The 16,620-nt window shown below is 32.7% G+C and overlaps 1 protein-coding gene across 1 annotated transcript in view; it reads right to left on the bottom strand.

Annotated features, from left to right (window-relative positions):
• Positions 1–1,952: 1,952 nt before the first annotated feature.
• The window catches only part of LOC144436070 (vezatin-like), a 135,712-nt gene continuing 121,044 nt past the window's right edge, over positions 1,953–16,620 (bottom strand). The window contains exons 6-8 of the mRNA XM_078124739.1: positions 14,501–14,744; positions 2,256–2,345; positions 1,953–2,021 (exon numbers count right to left, since the gene is read on the bottom strand). Of these exons, the coding sequence (XP_077980865.1) occupies positions 1,953–2,021; positions 2,256–2,345; positions 14,501–14,744 (403 nt within the window). The remainder of the gene's footprint in view (positions 2,022–2,255; positions 2,346–14,500; positions 14,745–16,620) is intronic.

Raw genomic sequence — 16,620 nt, forward strand, 5'->3', positions numbered from 1 at the left:
TCGTATTGATCTGTTGACTCAGTTGTGCATTTTGTTGTCTTAGTTGTGTGTTATCACGTTCCACGGTGTCTATACGATTTTTCATTTCTTCATATTTGGCGTTGAAAAAAGCCATTGAATTATTCAACTGGGTTTGTTGTTCTCTGACGTCTTGTAGGTTGGTTTGTATTTTGGACAGCTGTATGATGATCGGCTGTAACAGGCGTTGAATTCTCTCGTCTTCACTGACTCCAGATACATGAGATAGGACACTGTCACTGGTAGCCGCCATCTTGTCCAATGCAGTAACACTTCGAGTTGTTGGTTTTCCGAAACGCTTCGTGTTACAGTTACTACAGAGCATTAAATCGCCCTGAATAAGTTCACTCCCTTCTTGGTGTTACAAGTTTCACATCTCATGTCAATAACTGCTTGTTTGCTGCTTCAGATCGCAAAAATCAGCAAAAGAATGTCAATACTATGGAGCGTCTGCAAAAGACGTACTGCTCCATGAAAAGCGCCCTCTACTCTGTATATTGATACAGGTAGACACTTGAATGGAATCTCTGTATATTAATAGGGGTAGACACTTGAATGGAATCTCTGTATATTAATAGGGGTAGACACTTGAATGGAATCTCTGTATATTAATAGGGGTAGACACTTGAATGCAGTCTCTGTATATTAATACGGGTAGACACTCGAATGGAATCTCTGTATATTAATAGGGGTAGACACTTGAATGGAATCTCTATATTAATACAGGTAGACACTTGAATGGAATCTCTGTATATTAATAGGGGTAGACACTTGAATGGAATCTCTGTATATTAATAGGGGTAGACACTTGAATGGAATCTCTCTATATTAATACAGGTAGACACTTGAATGGAATCTCTATATTAATACGGGTAGACACTTGAATGGAATCTCTGTATATTAATACAGGTAGACACTTGAATGGAATCTCTGTATATTAATAGGGGTAGACACTTGAATGGAATCTCTGTATATTAATAGGGGTAGACACTTGAATGGAATCTCTGTATATTAATAGGGGTAGACACTTGAATGCAGTCTCTGTATATTAATACGGGTAGACACTCGAATGGAATCTCTGTATATTAATAGGGGTAGACACTTGAATGGAATCTCTATATTAATACAGGTAGACACTTGAATGGAATCTCTGTATATTAATAGGGGTAGACACTTGAATGGAATCTCTGTATATTAATAGGGGTAGACACTTGAATGGAATCTCTCTATATTAATACAGGTAGACACTTGAATGGAGTCTCTGTATATTAATACGGGTAGACACTTGAATGGAATCTCTGTATATTAATAGGGGTAGACACTTGAATGGAATCTCTGTATATTAATACAGGTAGACACTTGAATGGAATCTCTGTATATTAATAGGGGTAGACACTTGAATGGAATCTCTGTATATTAATACAGATAGACACTTGAATGGAGTCTCTGTATATTAATACAGGTAGACACTTGAATGGAATCTCTGTATATTGATACAGGTAGACACTTGAATGGAATCTCTGTATATTAATAGGGGTAGACACTTGAATGGAATCTCTGTATATTGATACAGATAGACACTTGAATGGAGTCTCTGTATATTAATACAGGTAGACACTTGAATGGAATCTCTGTATATTGATACAGGTAGACACTTGAATGGAATCTCTGTATATTAATAGGGGTAGACACTTGAATGGAATCTCTGTATATCAATAGGGGTAGACACTTGAATGGAATCTCTGTATATTAATAGGGGTAGACACTTGAATGGAATCTCTGTATATTAATACAGGTAGACACTTGAATGGAATCTCTGTATATTGATACAGGTAGACACTTGAATGGAATCTCTGTATATCAATAGGGGTAGACACTTGAATGGAATCTCTGTATATTAATAGGGGTAGACACTTGAATGGAATCTCTGTATATTAATACAGGTAGATACTTGAATGGAATCTCTGTATATTGATACAGGTAGACACTTGAATGGAATCTCTCTATATTAATAGGGGTAGACAATTGAATGGAATCTCTGTATATTGATACAGGTAGACACTTGAAGTAACATGGATTATTATTATGTCCCATATGACATCACCTTTGTGCCAGTTTGAATGAAATAAGATATTGCTTGTCTGAGAAATGATGTATTATGGATGTACACATGGATGGATGGATTGATGGATGGAGTCCACCGTAATAGTTCTCCCTTTGGGGGAGCAACAACCAACCTTTAAAGCTGTTATGGAGTGGTCATCAGTAGCTTGCCTCATGACATCATCATCTGAATGAGCTCTATCACAATCCACCCTAGACGTGTCCTGTAAAACATGTATATTACACTGTCAATATATTTATACTTGAAAACAATAATACAGAACTTCGTCTCACATTCTTGTTTAAAGTTACATGGTCTGCTACTATTAAAATGCTTTTACATTATTTCGATGTACATTAAATACTTACACAAAACTACTCCCAGACTAGTACTGGTGTAAAAAGCAGTCATCAGAGATGACTCAGCCCCGTGATGGATGTGTACAGAGAACTGCCACCAGTCATGGCAGTGTGATATTATAGATTGTATGAAATATGGCTTTGTAGCACAACTGTATAATTGATTGAATATTTACATACATTTCTTGAATGCTTATTCAATTATTTATTAATCACTGTTGTTACCTCTGTGATATGCATGATCATTTGGCTGTTGCTATGGGTGTTGTCTTGTTGCTAGGCATATTTGAATACATTTTTTGAATGTTTAATGTTTGTTCACTTGTCTAAAAATCTTATCTTTGTAAAATACACAATTGTGTAGCTATTGCTATGGGCATGGTCATGGTTGCTAAGGATATTTACACATACATTTTTTGAATGTTTATTCTATTGTCTATTAATACATATCGTTTTTAGGTAAGGAACTCATGTCAATTAGTGAATGGTTAGTTGACAACAAACTATCATTACATCTAGGAAAAACCGAATCAATTCTGTTTGGCTCAAAACGTAAACTTAATTCCAACACTAAACTTAATGTTGTATGTAATATAAATACCCAAATCACTCACAAAACATCAGTCAATTACCTGGGAGCAAAATTAGACCAATCGCTTGGTGGTGAGGGTATGGCTGAAAAGGTTCTCAAAAAGGTATATGCCAGACTGAAATTTCTATATCGAAAATCTAAATTTTTGGATTTTAACACTAGGAAATTGTTGGCTTCAGCCCTTATTCAATGCCATTATGACTATGCATGCTCCTACTGGTACAAAAGCCTAACCCGACGTACAAAATCTAAACTACAAATCTCTCAAAACACACTGATCAGATTTGTGTTAAACTTGCATCCAAGAACTCATATATCCTACACACACTTCAAACAACTAGGATGGCTTCCTATTGAACAATGAGTTGAACAGCTAAAACTAAATCATGTTTATAAAGTGCTGAACGGTAATGCACCCAGTTATCTTTCCGATCATTTCAGACTAACCAGTAGTAGGCATTCATACAACACCAGATCTAGTTCTTCCTCTATTTATATTCCAACCTTCAATACTCAAAGTCAACATTCATTCTGTTTGTCTGGCACAAATATCTGGAACAGTCTACCTTCATGTATTCGTAATGTCAGCTCTTTGCAACTTTTTAAGAAAAGTGTTAAAGCTTTTATGTACGAGAAATTGTCTGAATTGGAAGAAAGTGAGTTCGTTTATTTACTATAGGCTGGCCTCGCTCCATATGTAGTAGCCGGGTCAGTTTTTTTTAGTATATTCTGTCTGCTATGTACTGTTTTTTCGTCATTTTTATGCTATGTAATGTTTGGTGTGGGAGGACCACAATGGAAATAAGTTGTTAAAACTTTTTTGTGTTATCCTCGGCAAAGGTATTCCGTGCTGTATTTGTTTGTTTGTGAAAGCTGTAGTGTTATTTCCGTTTTTGTTTTGTGGTTTCCTGAATATTTTTTGCCAAATAAAATCACATCACATCACATTACCTTTGAAAAATCCCTGACCATTTGGCTGGTGCTATGGGCATGGTCCTGTTGCTAGGCACATTTACATACATTTCCTTTACTCAATTGTCTATTAATCACTCTTTTTATCTTTGCAATATCGTGATCAATTGGCTGTTGCTATGGGCATGGTCTTGTTGCTAGGTACATTTGCATACATTTTTTGAATGTTTCTTCACTTGTCTAAAAATCACCGTTGTAATTCTTTGTGAAATTCACCATCGATTGGCAGTTGCTATTGGCGTGGTCACGGTTGCTAAGGATATTTGCATACATTTTTTGAATGTTTACTCACTTGCCTACCTGATTATATTATTTGACTAAAACACACTGCCATTTGGTTGTTGCTTTGGGCGTGGTCATTGTTTGTTGCTAGGGCCAAAATGTTTTACAGAAAATCTGCAGAATAACACTTCTAGTAACATTTCACCCAGTTTTAGTCTCATTGACAAAGTACTTTCTGAGATTTAAGTTTTTGACCAAAATTCACATTGTTAACACCTAATTTGCATATCACTCATGAGATCATTATATGTTTGACATTCCTTCATCTATACACCCCCAGATGCATTCCCATTAAATTTCAGTCCAATCTGCCAAGTAGTTTTGGAATTAAAGACGTTTGACCAAAATACACATTTTTATCCCTAATTTGCATATCACTCATGCAAATCTAAATCAACATGCCCCTAAGAATATTCCCACCAAATTTCAGGCTAATCTACCCAGTAGTTTTGGAGTTTAAGCTTTTTGACCAAAAATCACATTTTTTAACCCAAACAAGTGACCTATCGGTCAGAATAGCTCTGCTGGTTTTTTTTATTTTTTATTTTGGTAACATGTAGAAGTGGTTCAGTTGTTCAGCTCTTCACAATGCAGTTTTGTTTTAGCAATCTCAGAAAAATAATGACTGAGAAATGTACAAAAAAAAGAAGGATTTTTGAGCTTGGTTATAAATAATTCCAGTGTCTTACAGATTTAACCCTGGAAAATTTTAATGATGAATGAAATAAACTAGGGATCTAATTAAAAATAATTTTGAGGCAATTCAAATTTCAATTTTCTAACAAATTTACCAAAAACACTGTCCATAATTGTCAACAACATTCAACTTGTAGTAGACATAACATCGCCTGATATTTTAATTTAATAGTCTATGGACCTCCTTGCAGGTGGTGCACATATTTTGTTAGTCCTGTTTACATATGGAACAAGTCGCCCCCCCCTTCAGTGTTGAGGGTCGTGTTAGTAATATAGACCTGTGCCCGTCTGCAAGCAGGACTAGCATTTCGCATGCAAGCTGGACTAAATTTAGTCAAGTGTTCAAAGCTCAATGTGACGTGGCAAGAGACATCGTGAAAATCAGAATTGTAGGCCTACTAATCTCGGCAAAAATAAATATTTCGCTAATCATAACTGAAAAGGTCTTGTCTGAAATTTTTTCAATATCAATGACAGATATGCAGAGTGCTAGCGTCTTCCAACGGTACATCATATGTGTCAAGCGAAAGTTACGAGGTCATCTACCGTCTCCTGAATAGCTGTCCCTCGCTTTTGAGCTGCTAGATTCATCGACTAAAATAAACCATTATTAGGTAGAAGACATCACAAAATACTACTATTAACTTTTTATCATTGTTTTTGAGAATTCACAATGTTTCACAACCCAGCCATTCCGCAATCACAATCAATATAGTACAAGTACATACATTTACTTACAGTTATAAATTGCATTTGTCCCATTTAATTCTCACTCAAAAGCCAGAATATAACATTAGTACATGATACAATTTACCGAATGACAGCATTACAAGCATACAGTGTACACGTAACTTCACTAATGTTGTGCCTAGCATGATACGCGTTACACCATGCATGTGCACTATGCACCACCGCGGCACTGACTGTCCATAGAAAATACAGGTAAAGATTTACGACCCTGCTGCTTACTGTCTCACATTTACATTTAATACGAATTTATTTTCTCTCGAAAGCCATAGTTTATTACATCATGTAATTCAACGATTTTTGGGGATAAGTGCTTTGTATAGAACATACCTGCAGAAGATTTATGAACCTGCTGTCCAATGGTTGTCATACATGGTGACATGACATTTTTGAAGACTGCAACGACTACGTTCAAATCCTATCTCTGTTTACTACGTGCCTAATCACCCAGTATATCATTTGATTCATATCCACATGTACTACAATTCTTTGTTCATGGATTTTGAAAAAAGTAGAGATAAGACAGCTTTAAAATGTGACAAAAAACCCAAAATTTGTTAATTTTCAGGAAAATTAGTCTAAAAATCACGATAAATGCACAAATACAAATGTGCAAACGTAGTTTGTTTTCATCAGCTGATTGTCACGTAGTGGCATTTCCGACATCATCATAAGTTCATGAATTAAGAGAATCGAAAAAAACACCTAAATTTGACCAAAACTGTCATTTTATTAATATTACTGTGGTATACAATAGAAATGCCGTAGGAAAAAAAATCAAAAAGTACTAAAAATAGTAGAATTTCGATTTCCAGAAATAGCTAGTTGTGAACGAGGATCGTGAACTTACGACCTCTGCTAGGCTCCAAAGCATTGCATGTAGTGGTATGGTATAGTATAGGGAAGATACGAGGATTTAAGATGGTGTCCTCTGAACTCACTTGTTGTGCATTACCACATCGGCAATTTTGATGCAGCAATTTTGCCACCAATATTGATCCTACAAAATCAAAACTCCATAAATGAACCACAAAATACTTTCCCTTTCAAAATGTGGTAATTTGAGAATGAGTATTATCGTTTTTATTGATGACTGACTCTGTCAAAAATCGTCCCCTAGTGACAGCATACACTTTCAGGCTAGGTATGACTTGATCAAAAGCATACAAATGTATACTGGAATGAACCATTCTGTAGAAGGGGTCCAGAATTTGGATTTGAAGTCTGCAACCGTGTTTCGAACAAACTCTTGTCATTTGGGTGCACAATGCATAGAATTAAGACTATAGCACATATTACATTGCTTGTATGATGTCAATGGTGTCTTTTGAAAAGTGGCAGTTTACTTAAAATCTCGTGGACTGATTTCCAATATGGTGTCGGTCACAATGCTCATTAACATATTAATTACAAAAAAAAATCATCAAAAATAGAAAAAAAGATGTGCTGACTTGAAATTAACAAATCTGAGTAAGCTTCCCTCTGCGCATCAACACACCAGATATCAAAGCAATCTGACTAGTAGTATTTGAGGAGATGATAAAAATATCATTTTTGAAAAAAAAATCATGATAATAAATTGAAAATGGCACAGAACAACTTGGCATGAACAAATCTGAATAGCCTCCCCCCAAGGAACATGCACACCAAATATCAAAGTATTCTGACTGTCACTTTCGGAGAAGATGGTGAAAATAAAAAAAGTTGATGGACACACCATGATCACTTATACCTCTATACCCACCTATACCTAAAGCTTATGCTTTCAGCTTTCGCTGACAGCGGAGCTAAAAATGGCTCTAAGTCAGCTAAATTTTATCATATCCCAAAGCAAATTGATGTGTATATGTAAGCCATAATTCATTATCCATTTACTAAGTTTGAAAGAAATCGGTCAATGAATGTCCAAGGAATGGCTTCAGATGCACAGACAGATGTACGGATGCACGGACACACGGTGCCCAATCTATAAGCCTTCCCCAGACTATGTCCAGTGGGGGTTAATAAGGATACATGCTGTGAATCATATGAAAATACATCTCCTGGCATTGTTTCTGAGCAATAGAGTTTGAGTTGACCCCATGGCAGAATGGATGATTGAAAAAACATTCAAAAACGATCACCTAACAGTCAGCTGACACTAAGATGTAATGAGCATGTGCAGAAGTAATTTATGCTATGACCTATGCTAACCATCGGAACATGACCCAGCTATGTCAGATGTAAGTAATAAACAAATAACCATAAATAACACTAGTATGTGTACATTAATGTAATCACTGTAAATACCACTATAGTATGTGTACATTAATGTAATCACTGTATATACCAATAGTGTATGTACATTAATGTAATCACTGTATATACCAATAGTGTATGTATACATTTAATAATATGTAATCAGTGTAAATACCAATAGTATATGTACATTAATGAAATCATTGTAAATACCAATAGTATATGTACATTAATGTAATCAGTGTAAAAACCAATAGTATGTGTATACATTAATGTAATCACTGTAAATACCAAAAGTATGTGTATACATTAATGTAATCACTGTACATATAGATAGTACGGTATGTGTGTACCAATACAACACCTGCCGGGTCCTCCCCGGGTGCTCTTCTTGGCATATTGTAAATTCTCCCCAGTATAAATTCAACCTAGCTATGTCTGCTGGGTCCTTCCCAGGTAGCTAATATACAGACACCTGCCGGGTCCTCCCCAGGTGCTCTTCTCGGCTTACTGCAAATTATCCCTGTACAATTCACCACCTAGCTATGTCTGCCGGGTCCTCCCCAGGTAGCTACGGTTACAGACACCTGCCGGGTCCTCCCCGGGTGATCTTTTCAGTTTACTTATGTTTTACATTCAGGAGCACACATAGGGCCTACCTGCCGGGACCTCCCCAGGTAGCCTATACTCCTTACACCTGCTGGTGATCTTCCCAGCTGCAAGTGGTGCTGAGTAGCCCCCACGATAGCCAAAGTTTGTGTTTTGTGTTTTTGTTTATTGATTAAACAGTTAGTTTGTTACCAGGACATTAAAGCTCAAGTTTTTCTAGACATACTTGCCTTCGCTACTTCATTCTACATTAACACAGAGACAGTAACAGGTATGTGTACATTAATGAAATCATTGTAAATACCAATAGTATATGTACATTAATGTAATCATTGTAAATACCAATAGTATATGTACACAGCGTGCGAAATTAACGCCGGTCCTTCGGCCCGAGACCAACAGATTTCCGTTCGGACCGACAGTTTTTCAGAATTACAACAACGTATCGGTCCTTATGACCGACTGAAATTTGGAGTAAATAATAACATTTATTCAAAGATATATCCAATTTCACCTACACGAATCTGATCTTGTGTTACCTATTTTACTCTCGACATCATCTCGTTCAAGTCAAGCGACACAGAGCTAGCTCGCTACGTGTTGTTGTCAATGTTGATATGTCTACATATGACGTAGCATACAGCATTTACTTTATGAAATTATGTTAGCAAACACATGATTGACCGAATTTCTCCAATTATTTCATTGTATTTGTGTCTTGACTAATCAGAACGTCTTAGACATTCAGACCCATTTTACGCATTCAGCGCATGCGTCTTTTCCCGCCATGATATATTAATTGTTGTAAAGTTTACTGTTCTAAGTGTATGAAACTTTTAACGTGTTTGAGACAGTTCCACGTTGTATTTATAAAGTATGTGGCGATATTTAGAAGGCAGCAATGAACTTCCGAAGAAGAAGAAGACGAATTTAAACAAACACTGTTTTTTAAAGGCTGGTATTAAATTAAAGCCGGTAAATGTTAGCGGGTTTCCCGATCAATTTACCGGAGTTCCCCATGTATGTGGCCATGATCAAAACAAACTGACGGAAAACATATAAACTACTCTGAAAATGGCGTTTTAACTAATAAAGAAGGCAGGTACACTTCGTAAAATATCTTCAGTACGATTATAGGGTTTTTTTTGTAAAACAGTAAAACAAATGCGTAGTCTGATTGCTTTCAATTTGATTCATATGATAATGTATGTCCTGTCATGTTGTAATCAACGTATAAACTTAGAAATGTTGCATTTTTGTTGCCATTGTTGTATCTGGAAAATTACTGCATCGTGCCAAACACGGGTACATATAGTGGATGACACATTACAGTACAGTTACCATATCACGCTCCCACGTCAAAAAAACTTGCATTGTAAGACATGTTTAGCCATAGTTCTCTTCATCATGGTCAGATTTCTTACACAAACAGTCGAGTCAGAGACGATAATCAATACACCACGGTAGGGTATACGGGTAGGGCTTTGTGGGGGGGGGGGGGGGCCTTCAGTACATATTTGAAGGAAGACGAAACCGCTCCATGTCACTTTTGTGGATGGAAATTGAAATAAAGTGAATACACAGTTTTCAAGAGGGATAGTTATGCGACAAAACTTTTATTTCTGCCATGATGAATTTGTGTGTCTACGTTCGCTAAGAGTTGGAAAGCTACATCAGCTGTTGCCACAGACGATGAATCTGACTTTGGATTATGTGATTCAGAATTTAGTGAATCGTACAGAGAGGAAGGAGAGGACTGTGATCTCTTAGAGATTGCAGATAATGTATATTTAATGATTCATTCACCCATATTATCTACAATCTATGGATATGTATTTCTATGGTGTAATGAATACATTCAGTCTCAGACCACTTTAGTCTATAGGGTCAGATTATGCGAGAATGAATATTCATAGTCTCTGGGTTCATAGTTACAAATGAAAATCTCTACTCATAGTCAAATATTTCTTGGTAGTGAATCAAAATTTACTTCCAAGTTATTTGTTGACTCTGTGAGTGGAAATTTTATAAAATAATAGTGGATAGTGAACAATTCGTTGTACTCTCGTTTACTTTAGTATATCTAAAGATATGTTGTATCATATTAAAGTTCATAATCATTTAATCTGTAAATGGAGGGTATATAAATATAGGTCGTGAACGTGAACTGCATTGAGTATGGACCAGCAGTTTTCCTTAAGGACCAGCAGTATTTGCTACATGTCGGTCCTTATGACCAGTAGTCATTTTCCCTTAAGTTCACACACTGTATGTACATTAATGTAATCATTGTAAATACCAATAGTATGTGTACATTAATGTAATCATTGTAAATACCAATAGTATGTGTACATTAATGTAATCATTGTAAATACCAATAGTATATGTACATTAATGTAATCATTGTAAATACCAATAGTATATGTACATTAATGTAATCATTGTAAATACCAATAGTATATGTACATTAATGTAATCATTGTAAATACCAATAGTATATGTACATTAATGAAATCATTGTAAATACCAATAGTATGTGTACATTAATGTAATCATTGTAAATACCAATAGTATGTGTACATTAATGTAATCATTGTAAATACCAATAGTATATGTACATTAATGTAATCATTGTAAATACCAATAGTATGTGTACATTAATGTAATCATTGTAAATACCAATAGTATGTGTACATTAATGTAATCATTGTAAATACCAATAGTATATGTACATTAATGTAATCACTGTAAATACCAATAGTATGTGTACATTAATGTAATCATTGTAAATACCAATAGTATGTGTACATTAATGTAATCATTGTAAATACCAATAGTATATGTACATTAATGTAATCATTGTAAATACCAATAGTATATGTACATTAATGAAATCATTGTAAATACCAATAGTATGTGTACATTAATGAAATCATTGTAAATACCAATAGTATGTGTACATTAATGTAATCATTGTAAATACCAATAGTATATGTACATTAATGTAATCATTGTAAATACCAATAGTATATGTACATTAATGAAATCATTGTAAATACCAATAGTATGTGTACATTAATGTAATCATTGTAAATACCAATAGTATATGTACATTAATGAAATCATTGTAAATACCAATAGTATATGTACATTAATGAAATCATTGTAAATACCAATAGTATATGTACATTAATGTAATCACTGTAAATACCAATAGTATATGTACATTAATGTAATCATTGTAAATACCAATAGTATATGTACATTAATGTAATCACTGTAAATACCAATAGTATATGTACATTAATGTAATCATTGTAAATACCAATAGTATATGTACATTAATGTAATCATTGTAAATACCAATAGTATGTGTACATTAATGTAATCATTGTAAATACCAATAGTATATGTACATTAATGAAATCATTGTAAATACCAATAGTATGTGTACATTAATGTAATCATTGTAAATACCAATAGTATATGTACATTAATGTAATCATTGTAAATACCAATAGTATGTGTACATTAATGTAATCATTGTAAATACCAATAGTATATGTACATTAATGTAATCATTGTAAATACCAATAGTATATGTACATTAATGAAATCATTGTAAATACCAATAGTATGTGTACATTAATGTAATCATTGTAAATACCAATAGTATATGTACATTAATGAAATCATTGTAAATACCAATAGTATATGTACATTAATGTAATCACTGTAAATACCAATAGTATATGTACATTAATGTAATCATTGTAAATACCAATAGTATATGTACATTAATGTAATCACTGTAAATACCAATAGTATATGTACATTAATGTAATCATTGTAAATACCAATAGTATATGTACATTAATGTAATCATTGTAAATACCAATAGTATGTGTACATTAATGTAATCATTGTAAATACCAATAGTATATGTACATTAATGAAATCATTGTAAATACCAATAGTATGTGTACATTAATGTAATCATTGTAAATACCAATAGTATATGTACATTAATGTAATCATTGTAAATACCAATAGTATGTGTACATTAATGTAATCATTGTAAATACCAATAGTATATGTACATTAATGTAATCATTGTAAATACCAATAGTATATGTACATTAATGAAATCATTGTAAATACCAATAGTATGTGTACATTAATGAAATCATTGTAAATACCAATAGTATGTGTACATTAATGTAATCATTGTAAATACCAATAGTATATGTACATTAATGTAATCATTGTAAATACCAATAGTATATGTACATTAATGAAATCATTGTAAATACCAATAGTATGTGTACATTAATGTAATCATTGTAAATACCAATAGTATATGTACATTAATGAAATCATTGTAAATACCAATAGTATATGTACATTAATGAAATCATTGTAAATACCAATAGTATATGTACATTAATGTAATCACTGTAAATACCAATAGTATATGTACATTAATGTAATCATTGTAAATACCAATAGTATATGTACATTAATGTAATCACTGTAAATACCAATAGTATATGTACATTAATGTAATCACTGTAAATACCAATAGTATATGTACATTAATGTAATCATTGTAAATACCAATAGTATATGTACATTAATGTAATCACTGTAAATACCAATAGTATATGTACATTAATGTAATCATTGTAAATACCAATAGTATATGTACATTAATGAAATCATTGTAAATACCAATAGTATGTGTACATTAATGTAATCATTGTAAATACCAATAGTATATGTACATTAATGTAATCATTGTAAATACCAATAGTATATGTACATTAATGAAATCATTGTAAATACCAATAGTATATGTACATTAATGTAATCATTGTAAATACCAATAGTATGTGTACATTAATGTAATCATTGTAAATACCAATAGTATATGTACATTAATGTAATCATTGTAAATACCAATAGTATGTGTACATTAATGTAATCATTGTAAATACCAATAGTATATGTACATTAATGAAATCATTGTAAATACCAATAGTATATGTACATTAATGAAATCATTGTAAATACCAATAGTATGTGTACATTAATGTAATCATTGTAAATACCAATAGTATATGTACATTAATGTAATCATTGTAAATACCAATAGTATATGTACATTAATGTAATCATTGTAAATACCAATAGTATGTGTACATTAATGTAATCATTGTAAATACCAATAGTATGTGTACATTAATGTAATCATTGTAAATACCAATAGTATATGTACATTAATGTAATCATTGTAAATACCAATAGTATGTGTACATTAATGTAATCATTGTAAATACCAATAGTATATGTACATTAATGAAATCATTGTAAATACCAATAGTATGTGTACATTAATGTAATCATTGTAAATACCAATAGTATGTGTACATTAATGTAATCATTGTAAATACCAATAGTATGTGTACATTAATGAAATCATTGTAAATACCAATAGTATATGTACATTAATGTAATCACTGTAAATACCAATAGTATGTGTACATTAATGTAATCATTGTAAATACCAATAGTATGTGTACATTAATGTAATCATTGTAAATACCAATAGTATGTGTACATTAATGAAATCATTGTAAATACCAATAGTATATGTACATTAATGTAATCATTGTAAATACCAATAGTATGTGTACATTAATGTAATCATTGTAAATACCAATAGTATCTGTACATTAATGTAATCATTGTAAATACCAATAGTATGTGTACATTAATGTAATCATTGTACATTTACAGGGCGTAAATACAAATAGTATGTGTATACACTGATATAATCATTTACAATCAATTATGTATTAATATATCCTAAAATAGTCTTACCTTCTGTGATGATGTAAAACACAGACCCATTTCTTCTAATGGAATGGAACAGACATAATTACCAATATTGTCAACTTCAGAACTGAGCGGAAATTTCTCTAATAAAGTGCATGTAGCTTGTCTTAAAGAAAGGATGAGATTTCTGGCACTGTTGAAGATTACTTGTCGAAGAGCGGGACATTGTCTTTGCAAGCCCTGATGCCGGCTATGTTCCAATCTAGTGATAGGTGTCTTTGGTGTAACCCTAGAAAAATGACAAGAGACCTATCGGTCAGAATAGCTCCACTCGTTTTTTTTTTGTTTGCTTTTTTGTTGTCCTTTTTTTTTGTAATGTGTAGAAGTAGTTGTCTTGTTCAGCTCTTCCACTATGCAGTATTGTTTTTAGTGAAGTGTAGAAGTGGTTCTCTTGTTCAGCTCTTCCACTATGCAGTATTGTTTTTAGTGAAGTAATATAAGATGAAACTGTGGTCCTTCCTATTATTTACTATACATTTTTAAAAAATATACCGCCAATGACGTTGTAGCACAACTATACATTTTAAAAAAATATACCGCCAATGACGTTGTAGCACAACTATACATTTAAAAAAAATATACCGCCAATGACGTTGTAGCACAACTATACATTTTAAAAAAATATACCGCCAATGACGTTGTAGCACAACTATACATTTTAAAAAATATACCGCCAATGACGTTGTAGCACAACTATACATTTTAAAAAAATATACCGCCAATGACGTTGTAGCACAACTATACATTTTAAAAAATATACCGCCAATGACGTTGTAGCACAACTATACATTTTAAAAAAATATACCGCCAATGACGTTGTAGCACAACTATACATTTTAAAAAAATATACCGCCAATGACGTTGTAGCACAACTATACATTTTAAAAAAAATATACCGCCAATGACGTTGTAGCACAACTATACATTTTAAAAAAATATACCGCCAATGACGTTGTAGCACAACTATACATTTTAAAAAAAATATACCGCCAATGACGTTGTAGCACAACTATACATTTTAAAAAAATATACCGCCAATGACGTTGTAGCACAACTATACATTTTAAAAAAATATACCGCCAATGACGTTGTAGCACAACTATACATTTTAAAAAAATATACCGCCAATGACGTTGTAGCACAACTATACATTTTAAAAAAGTATACCGCCAATGACGTTGTAGCACAACTATACATTTTAAAAAAATATACCGCCAATGACGTTGTAGCACAACTATACATTTTTAAAAAAATATACCGCCAATGACGTTGTAGCACAACTATACATTTTTAAAAAAATATACCGCCAATGACGTTGTAGCACAACTATACATTTTAAAAAAATATACCGCCAATGACGTTGTAGCACAACTATACATTTTAAAAAAAATATACCGCCAATGACGTTGTAGCACAACTATACATTTTAAAAAAATATACCGCCAATGACGTTGTAGCACAACTATACATTTTAAAAAAATATACCGCCAATGACGTTGTAGCACAACTATACATTTTAAAAAAATATACCGCCAATGACGTTGTAGCACAACTATACATTTTAAAAAAGTATACCGCCAATGACGTTGTAGCACAACTATACATTTTAAAAAAATATACCGCCAATGACGTTGTAGCACAACTATACATTTTTAAAAAAATATACCGCCAATGACGTTGTAGCACAACTATACATTTTTAAAAAAATATACCGCCAATGACGTTGTAGCACAACTATACATTTTAAAAAAATATACCGCCAATGACGTTGTAGCACAACTATACATTTTAAAAAATATACCGCCAATGACGTTGTAGCACAACTATACATTTTAAAAAAATATACCGCCAATGACGTTGTAGCACAACTATACATTTTAAAAAATATACCGCCAATGACGTTGTAGCACAACTATACATTTTAAAAAAATATACCGCCAATGACGTTGTAGCACAACTATACATTTTAAAAAAATATACCGCCAATGACGTTGTAGCACAACTATACATTTTAAAAAAAATATACCGCCAATGACGTTGTAGCACAACTATACATTTTAAAAAAATATACCGCCAATGACGTTGTAGCACAACTATACATTTTA

Source organism: Glandiceps talaboti, chromosome 1 (assembly GCF_964340395.1).
Source record: "Glandiceps talaboti chromosome 1, keGlaTala1.1, whole genome shotgun sequence".
Classification (NCBI taxonomy): domain Eukaryota; kingdom Metazoa; phylum Hemichordata; class Enteropneusta; family Spengelidae; genus Glandiceps; species Glandiceps talaboti.